Below are 9401 nucleotides of genomic sequence, written 5' to 3'. Positions count from 1 at the left end.
GAGGCGAGGGCGGGTCCGGGCCGAGCGCAGCTGAGTCACCGCCGCCTTAGACCCGCGGCGAAGTTGGGCGGGAACCCGAGACCCCGGACCGCGCACCTGCCGTCAGGTGCCCGACCGCGAACGCGCAGCGCGGGCCGGGGCTCTTCTTTTTCAGGCCCAGGAGCGCGTCCCCGACCCTCGCCCGCCTCATGCCCGAGCTGGAGGCAGGGGTCCTCCCGGGGGGCGGCGCGGAGGGCGGGCCCGGCGCCCCCTGTCCTGACCTCCCCACCTGCTTCGCCTGAGCCCGCGGAGATCCGCTGCGAGGCGGGAAGACGGGGGCGAAAATAAACGGCCACGTGCAGGGGAGCGCGTGGTCGCGCAGGGCCCACCCGGGCACGTCCACCTGGGTGCTTCCGCCGGCTCGCCCGGTGCTGCCCTGCCTGGCGGTGGCTCCCCACCCGAGCTCGGGGAGAGGGGGCGGAAGGGCAAGGAGAAGCGGCCTTGTGACCCATGTCACGTTCTGTGCAGCTGACCCGCCAGGGGTTCCCCGGAGGGAGGCCCTGATGTGGAAGCTTTGGGTGGGGAGGGGGATAGGGCGAACATGCCCCTTCCCCCGAACCCCGGGAACCGCGTCTCCGTTTCCTCATCGGTGAGTGGGGTTCCCCGTCTCTTCTAAGTCAGACCGGGGGCTCCTCTGTGATCCTGCCGAGCTCGGGAAACTGTGTGCCAGGGTGCCGAATTCCTCACACCTTTCTGGGAGCCAGGGGAGGGTACAGGAAATGTGTCGCTCTCCACCTACGTCTCCCTTAGGTAAAATAGATTGCCCCGCCTGCTGTCCCTGATCGCGCTGCCCCTCGCCACGTGCGTGTAATCTTTGGACAAAGGCTCTGCATTGGTGGAGTTGGCGTCTCGGGCTGCTGGACGTTTCTGCTGTCTGTGCCGTGTTAATGATCGTGCTGCTGTTTACCTCTCACACTGCTCTTGTGGCCAGGGCAGAAGGGCCCCGCTGCTGAGTGGGCTGTGAGTGTGGAAGAGCCCGGCACTCGGCCGCCTTCCCTCACCAGGTGCCTGGCCCCGGGAAGCTCCCAGGTCTCCAACACCCACACCCCACGCAGCAGATACAATCAGTGGGTTCCCGCAAGTGTGGCCGCCCTGCCCTTTCTCCCTTATGGGTGTCAGTGAGGATTTGCTGCTACAGCCCTCATTGCACAGGTGTCGTTATACAGTGTAGCTGCGTGGGGGGCCATCTCCAATATGATGCCTTCGGGGGCTGGGCTTCCTATAGAGCGTCTGTCTCAGCTGGTGGGAGGGGTCTGGAAGCGGAAGGTGGGCTGTGCCAGTGGGGGAGGCACACCTGCCAACCTCTGTTGCTTTGTGGGTAGTTGACACCTTTTGGAGAACTTCCGTCCTTGGCTCATGCCAGCGGGAATGTGTGTGTTTGAGCTCCTTAGAGGGGCGCTGCCTTTAGAACTTACACCAGGATCCCTCGTGGTTCCTCGATAAAGTTTACCAACTCGGAAACACAAAGCAAGCCTTCTCTCTGGCGTGTGCTTGCATTCCACGCTTGAAGGAGCTGGGCTTTAAGGGGGATGCGTTCCAAGTTCAGCCTTGCTCACTTTCAAGGTGGTTGCTAAAAATGGGAGTTGAATCGGGGCTCCTCGGGGGAAGTCGGTTCTGGGGCTTGCCGCGTTCCAGCCCCGTCTCCAGTGCCCTGGCTGCCGCCGAGTGAGGTCGCCTCCCGATGTTCTCTGTGCACTTGTCCACTGCCTCACACGCTGTCGTGCTCGGGGCTCTGGCAGCTGTAGAGGCTGTTTACCATCAGACAACCGACGAGTCCTGCCTGTCCCTGAGTCTAAAGGTTTCTGAAGTGAACTTTCTGGCTTCAGGAGCCAGTCCACACGGGAAATGGAACCCGGGCAGCTTCCAGCGTTCTCTGTGTGGCTGCTCCTCTGAGCAGTAAACAGTGACTCACCCTCCCCTCTGCTCCCCGCCTCCCTGCTCCCTGCTGATGGAAGATGCATTGCTCCCGTGTTTACTTTTGCTTTTTGTAAGTCATATTTCCTCTTTCTTACAGTTTCAGGAAATTGAAAGTGTTGTCTTCAAATCGTACAACTTCAGAACAGGTAGAAGTGATGTAGGGATCGTGCTGTACGCATACCCCTCCCCCCACCCCCCCATTTTAGATGAGGACACCAAGCCCGAGGCCTCCGTACCTGGCCTGCGGCCACAGAGTCTAACATCCAGGGTCTGGGGCGGCACTCTGCCTGCTTCTCTGTGCTGCCTGTCAGCTGCCCTGGATGAGGGGAAACTGGAGAGGTACTGAGGCGCCCCAGACTCCCCCTCCCCTGCCATTGGGTGCAGTGCTGACACACCAGGAGGCATGGGGAGCAGGTGTGGGTAAGAGCGCCCCCCTGCCCTCCATCCAGCAAGGGAAGCCAGCCTTGGATGGAAAGATCAGGACCAAGTCTTGGGCACAGCCCTTGATATGGGCTCAGGAGAGGGTGTCTGGCTGCTACAGGAGGGGCAAGGGGGTGCTTTTGGTGAAGCAAGGATTGGGGGAGGAGGATGGGAGCCCAGTATGAATGGAGGCGGAGGCTCCAAGAAGCCAGAGGTGAAGGCTTGGAATTCGACAGGTGGTCCAGGCAGTGGAGGGATCAGGAGGGACTCAGAAGGGGGTGCTCCTCACCTTGAAGTGCTACATTTGAGGGACAGAGGTCCAGACAGAGGAAGGGGGGGCCTGAGCCAGGGAGTGCTGGAGGGCTGAGGCCAGCACGGCTCAGCAGGTGGCTGTGGGAGGAGGGGCGAGGCCTTGGGGGGGAGATTTCTGCATGAATGGCATGATGGGTCATCACCTGAGCTGGGGACACAGGAGGAGGGTGGCTGTGGGGACAGGGCACGTCTCTGGGACCTGTCAGACATGCGAGCTATTTCAGCATGGCGGCGCATGGTGGTTGGGCCTGGTTGAACCCCTGGGCGTCTGTGGACCAAACAGAACTGCAGAGGAGAGCTTGGAGACTGAAGGACCACCCAGCGGGGGGCCGGAGGAGTGGGAGGCCAGGGTGTGGCCAGGGAGGTGAGGCGCTCAGCCTGCTGTCGGCCTAGCAGTCGCCTGAGTCACCTCTGGACACAGCCAGGATGACACAGCTTCCTCGAACTGCAGACACAAGGTGACCAGACGTCCTCCAGGCCAGGCAGACAGTTGTGTCTTGCCGGAGGGCGGCGAGCCAGGGCCAGCCTGCAGGCTGGGTGTGGGTCGGGCTGGTGGGGGGCTGGCGTGCAGTGATGGGATGCATCCCCGCTTTGAGGGAGTTGGACGGGACACGGACGTCCAGTGTCTGGAGTGGGCGGGGCGGGGAAGCCCTCCTGGTGCTCCTGGGGCCCGTCTGCAGTCAGGTGAGGCATCAGCTCCAGTGGCATGCTGGCCGTGCTGACCTTGGTGCTCGGGGCAGGTGCGTCCCGTGGTGGCCTGGCCCCTCTGTGCAGCTGGCAGGAGGGGCACTCAGAACCCCCCCTCCCCAGGACAGAGGCGGTCACGCCTGCGTGGCTTCTGGCTTTGGGGTTTGCACCCTGCGTGGGGAGTGGAGACCTGCTCCAGGACGGAACCCCGTTCCTCTCTTCTGGTTTGCCTCCTGCCCTCCTCCCTCTCCCCAGGGCTGTCACCCGCAGAGGGCCGAGTGCAGTGGGCCTGGGGGTGGCGGTGCCTTCACTCTGCGCTGAGCAGGAACAAGTGTTCTCTGAGAGCTACCTGGCTCGGTGCTGGAGCTCTGGCTTCCTGTGCGCTCGAGCTCAGTCTAGGCTGGTCTGCCTGAGCTACGCTAAGAGCCCTGCAGGACTCTAAATACCCTTTTCTGCACCCCATCTAGACCCCAGCCACTGCTCCTGTCAGCCACCGCTGTACTGGTGGGGAAAACGTGCCCCCAGGCCCCAGGCCTGAGCCCAGCGTGGCAAGGGCCGCAGCAGCACTGTGGGGGTTACCCTGGGCCGTGAGTCACCCCAGATGAGCTGAATCAGGCAGCTGGCCAGCCGTACAGGTTTGCTGGGGGTAGAGGGCCCGAGGTCCTGGCCTCTGGAAGGGCAGTTCCAGACTGCCAGACCTGGACTCCTTGGCCCGTTGTGTGTGGGTCTCAGAGGGGAGAGCTGGTGCTGGCTCCCCAACTTGCTCCAAATGGTCCTCAGAGCTGAGTCCTGGCTGGGCTGCTGACACGTGTCTTTAGAGCCGTTAACCTTGTTTAGGGGTGCGTCAGAGAGGAGTTTCTGATGTTGGGTTGAAAACCAACTTCTTGAGTTAGGGAAGTGGTCACCTGCAAGGTGTTGCGAGTTAGAAGCGCTGACCGTGCCGACTTTCTCTGACAGGCAGCTTCCGGGGGGCCATGGGATAACAGCGTCCACACTCTCACTGTGGAGGGCCTGCCCGCCTTCTGGGGTCCCTGCCTGGCTCCGGCGACTTGATCTGCTGGTGGAGAGCGCAGGCTGTGTGCGTGTGCGAGGTGCTGCCAGAGTTTCCTTAACCGATGGTTCGGGACTGGATGGCGGGAGTGTCCCCTGCGTGAAGCTTGGGGAGGGGGAGGTGACCTTTCACACAGCAGTGTGGCATCCGGCCTGGTGCTAGTACACCTGCCTGGCCTCTCCAACTGTGGCCTCTCACCCCGGCCCGGGTCCCCCTGAGACTCAGAACACAGTTCTTCCAGTGGCCATGGAGGTGGCCTGAGGTGCAGTGGTTTATAAATACACATTTTAGGACAGTTGTTTTAAGTTCCTTTGTTTTACAAATCATCACACACACACACACACACACACACACACACACACACACACACACGACACTTCCCTCCAAACCTGTTTCCAGAAGCAAATTGCTGGGTTTTTGCCTTTCATGTGGAAAGTAACCTGAGGTCACTACTGCATATACCTTGTGAGCTTGGGTAGAGGTGAGCACTGGTGCTCTTTGTGCCCGTGTACTGAGGTCGCGCAGGAAGGGCAGCCGGGCGACCCTGCACTCCTGGAGCCGGGCCCCTGAAACTGCTGCCTAGGTGTGTGCAGTGCCTCTCGGGGCGCACTGCCTGGGTGGCAGGGCAGGACGCTCCTGCCTTCCATCAGTGGGCGGCGACTTCAAGCGCGGTGGGTCCTTGAAGAGGGGGCAGGAGCCAAGACCTGGTCCGCCCGAGGCGGTGGGGGCCGTGGGACAGGGTCTGCCCCTGCCTGGGACTTGCCCGCCTGTTCGAGCGTCTCTGGCTTCTCAGGGGTGCTGGGACAGGCCCCGGCGCCCTAGGGGTTGAGAGCCGAGCCCCCCCCAGGCAGGGTGTCTCCTTCTGTCACCCACTCAGCCCAGCAGAGGCCTCTGCAAGCTGGACAGAAGCCTGGGGCCCCTGGTTCCGATCCCTTCGTTTTCAGAGGAAGAGAGTAAGACCCACAGACAGAAGCACTTTACGGGGTTATTCTCCGGCTTCGTCTCTCCACTCCCATTTGCTCTTCGGCCTCAAGTCGTTCTTGTTGAATAGAAGGTCTGAGAACTGCAGAAAGTCCCCAGAAGTCAGACGCTAGCATGGCGCCCCCCCGCCCCCCACAGAGTCGTCCCTCCTGGACCCCAGGGCCCGCTCTTCTCTTGTCTCTGCCCAGCTCTTGTCTATGTCCTGCCCCCAGAAGGCCAGGCAGCTGGGGCGAGGTGGGTTCAGAGCTGGTGGACATGGGGCTTTGCCCTGGTGATCTCGACCTTGCAGACCCAGCCAGCTGACCCTTGCAGGGTCTGTGTGGAGGGGAGGATGCAGAGCCCAGTCCTGTGCACATCCTGCTTACCTGGGCCTCCCCACCATGCATTGTCACAGAGGGTGAGTCCCGGAGGAGGCGCACCTGCCCCGAATGCACCGTGTGGCCCCGGGTGCTGGCCGAGTTGCCCCAGCGCAGTCACCGGGGGTGAGGTGTGGAGACCCCTGTCTAGTTGGGGTCTGATAGGAGGTCCTGCTGTGCCAGGACCCAGCCCAGGCGGGCTGGGCGGGCCGTGCAGGGCAGGGTGGGCGGGCCTTAGGTCTGTGGGAATGTGAGCTCCGCTGTGTAAACAGCCGTGACTCACCACACAGCTATGCCCTGGCAGCTCCCGGCCCTTGTGCGCTGACGTGTGCTGGAATGACACCGGCCACCCCTCCTGCTCCCATGGAAAAGTTTCTCATGGCTCTGCCTGCCGCCCGGCTCCTGCCGCCCTCCAGGTGGCTTCCCTAGCATGGCTTGACCCTGGCACCCGGAGGGAGGGACGCTCCGGTCCGCTGCACCCCTGCAGATGCTGGGGGTCCGGCCACTGTCAGGAAGCAGCTTCTGCCTGCCTGCTGGGGTCTCCTGCATGTGCATGGGGGGCGCAGAGGAGCTGGGAGCCTCCTGAGGGTACAGCCCCTGCCTGCTGCTGTCCTGCTCTCCATTATCTATCATTAGTGCCCGGGAGAGTGGCTGTGTTGCCAGGGGTGACAGTGAACCAGGCTGGTAGTGGGGGGCGGGTGGGGCCTAGACTGTGCTACACCAAGGGTCCTGGGGCTGCGGGTGAAGGAGGGCAGGGTAGACACCATCTGCCTGGGTCCCAGTCACCCCCAGGATGGGGGGCTTTGGTGCGGCTCCATCTCTGGGGCCTAGGATCCCCCCCCCCCCCACTTCCCCATGTGTTTCTCTGATCCTGTCTCAGCTCATTTCACCTTGCCTGGCATTTGGAATGTGGACCCTGGTTCCCACTCTAGCGACAGAGTGTAAAGGCTAGAGCCCGGGCCCCTCCCGCCCCCCACCCCCAGCTGCTGGGGCACACAGCGGTGTTTACTGCCCCACAGCCTGCCATGTCTGGGCTGGCCTGCCCAAAGCCATTGTTGCTGTGGGCTTCTCCGTTTCCATGACGACCATCAGGGGTTGGCTACTTCCCAAGGTCGCCATGGCAACTATCAGAGGGGAATCATGCTTGGGATGCTTTGGCTGGCTTTTTCATGAATGATTAGAATGTGTGACACAATGCAGACGCCAAAACCAGAGGGGCGGGCAGCGGCGGGGACTGCTCCCGCCAGACAGTCGGTGAGCTCGTGAGTGGCGGCTCCTGCCTCCCAGATACTGCGGGCCTCAGGTCAGGGCTGTGGGGCAGCCTGAGGGGGGGGGGGCGGTGATGTCACAGCTGCAGTGCCCTTTTCGGAGGTAGGTCTGCTGGGGAGGGCAGGGGTGCCCGCAGGGGTCCTTTCTCTCTGGAGCCAGGCCCGGTCAGGCGTGGTCACGGGGGCTCTCTCCAGGGCAGGGTGACATCCCAGGGGCCCGTGGTGGCCCTCAGGTGCTGGGGGTAAGGCTGTTCCTGGGAGGGGGCTTTGGGGCCTCGCGCTTGGGCCCTTCAGCATGGCTCTCTGTGCCTCAAGGGTGTGAGTGGCTCAGCTCAGAGAGAGAGTCAGGAAGCAACAGCCGCTCAGGCCTAGTGCCCCCTAGGCACGGCAGCACAGGCCTGAGAGGGCAGGGGCTGCCAGGGTGTGGGCCAGGGTAGGTCCGGGTTGCTCCGTGGGCTGATGCTGGTCTGGGCAGTGTGCCCACCCTGCGGGGAACCTCCTTGGAGCATCTCTGTGGCGGGGATGTCCTCGCTTCAGGTCACTTGTGACGGCAGCAGGCCCTGTCCCCAGCCTGGCTGGAAGCTAACCTCATTCATTTCTGTTTCTTGTCCTGATTTCCTAGATCCAGTTTCCAAACCCTTCTGTTCGGGTGACTGTGCCCAGGTTATGACGACTAATCCCAAACCAAACAAGGCATTAAAGGTGAGCGGGGGTGGGGGTGAGCAGACCCCATTTCTGCCTCGGGCTCAGGCTTGGAAAAGGTCCCTTTCGGCCCCAGTGGCCCCCCCTTTCTAGGACTTCCCCAAGTGTGAAGAGGGAAGCCCTGTCCCCTGAAATCGAGCAGGGGCTACTGGCCAGCAGAGCTGTCATGGGGTGTGTGTGTGTGTGTGTGTGTGTGTGTGTGTGTGTGTGTGTGTTTGTGACAGAATTGGGGGCTGTGGCCTCAGGAGATGCGGGCTCGGCGTCCAGGGGGTGGCTCCTTGGGAGGGAGTGGCAGGTGTGGATCCCCTTCTGCTAGGATGAGCTCCTCCCCAGTGCCCAGGGTGGGCAGCGTGGCCTGCGTCCCGCAGAACCATGGGCAGGGCGCATGGGAGCCTCAGCACTCCAGGTCGCAGGGCCTGGCTCTGGCCATCCCCAGCGTGCTGCTCCCAGGCTGGCGTGGTCTCCCAGGTTGGTAGTTTTGTCTCCAGAGCAGAGCCGGGTCTCGGGGGAGAGGGGACCCTCTGTGCGTTCACAGTCCGTGCACATCCAAGCCCCTTCTGAGGTCCCGCTTGGTCGGAGGCCCGTCACTCCTCTGCCTGTGTGGGCCCTGCACCAGGCGCTGGAGGGTCACAGGGAGCAGCTCACATTCTGGGCGGCTGGTGGTACCCAGGTGATGTCCAGGTGTAGCCAGGAGGCCCCATTGGGGAACCCTCCACATTCTACTGTGCGCATGACATCACAGGCCCCCCAGTGACCGGCCCTCCCGCTTCCCTGATGGTGCAAAGTCCAGCTTGGGAGGCAGAGAGGGCTGTCGCCAGGTCTTTCCACAGCGCGGAACCAGGCGCGCGGCTTTGTCCCGGTGTAGATGCGCCAAGCCGTCCTCTGGGGTCCTTCCTGCCACCCTCTCCTTGGCACGCCCACGCCTCCATGCTGACCGCCATGCCACGGCCCCCGCAGGTCAAGAAGGAGGCGGGCGAGAACGCCCCGGTGCTCAGCGATGATGAGCTGGTGTCCATGTCAGTGCGGGAGCTGAACCAGCACCTGCGAGGCCTCACCAAGGAGGAGGTGGTCCGCCTGAAGCAGCGCCGGCGCACCCTCAAGAACCGCGGCTACGCTGCCAGTTGTCGCATCAAGCGGGTAACACAGAAGGAGGAGCTGGAGCGGCAGCGGGTGGAGCTGCAGCAGGAGGTGGAGAAGCTGGCCCGTGAAAACAGCAGCATGAAGCTGGAGCTCGACGCACTGCGCTCCAAGTACGAGGCCCTGCAGACCTTCGCCCGCACCGTGGCCCGTGGGCCCGTCACCCCCACCAAGGTGGCCACCACCAGTGTCATCACCATAGTCAAGTCCGCCGACATCTCCTCCACCTCCGTGCCCTTCTCCGCCGCCTCCTAGTGGCTGGCCGCGGGGGCGGGGGGGCGGTGGGGGAGGGGGGACAGCGGCCAGGGTGCCAGGTGGGTGGGCAGGGGGCGGCGGTCACCTCCCTGGTGCCCATCAGAGGGTCCCATGGGGAGCGGACCCCTAGCACCCAAGGCAAAATGCAGAATCCCGGCGGGGACGAGGCTGTGGGTGCCAGCTGAAGATGGGGTCTCGTGAGACCGTGTGCCGCACGCCTTCCCACACGCACGCGCACACACACACATACACGCACATACCTGGCCTCCCTCTGGG

The 9401-nt window shown here is 63.1% G+C and overlaps 1 protein-coding gene across 4 annotated transcripts; it reads left to right on the top strand.

Annotated features, from left to right (window-relative positions):
• Positions 1-45: 45 nt before the first annotated feature.
• On the top strand, positions 46-9151 carry MAFK (MAF bZIP transcription factor K). Of its 4 annotated transcripts, none has more exons than XM_029948546.1 (3): positions 46-106; positions 7654-7733; positions 8691-9151. In XM_029948546.1, exons 2-3 carry the CDS (start codon positions 7698-7700, stop codon positions 9123-9125), a joined length of 471 nt encoding a protein of 156 aa, XP_029804406.1. In that variant the 5' UTR covers positions 46-106; positions 7654-7697; the 3' UTR covers positions 9126-9151. The 4 variants fall into 4 exon arrangements, with proteins under 4 accessions (XP_029804406.1, XP_029804404.1, XP_029804405.1 ...); XM_029948544.1 differs by having other exon boundaries at positions 68-628; XM_029948545.1 differs by lacking the exon at positions 46-106 and adding an exon at positions 7112-7134.
• The last annotated feature ends 250 nt before the right edge of the window (positions 9152-9401 follow it).

Source organism: Suricata suricatta, chromosome 8 (genome assembly GCF_006229205.1).
Source record: "Suricata suricatta isolate VVHF042 chromosome 8, meerkat_22Aug2017_6uvM2_HiC, whole genome shotgun sequence".
Taxonomy (NCBI): Eukaryota; Metazoa; Chordata; class Mammalia; order Carnivora; family Herpestidae; genus Suricata; species Suricata suricatta.
Note: the sequence above shows the minus strand (reverse complement) of the source record. Positions and strands in the feature narration are given on the sequence as shown.

Bases quoted from the DNA above. Each gene is read 5' to 3' on its own strand.
- MAFK (XM_029948543.1), top strand. From the start codon at position 7,491: ATGCTGGTCTGGGCAGTGTGCCCACCCTGCGGGGAACCTCCTTGGAGC. The intron at 7,734-8,690 runs GTGAGCGGGGGT...CGGCCCCCGCAG, and splicing joins AACCAAACAAGGCATTAAAG to GTCAAGAAGGAGGCGGGCGA.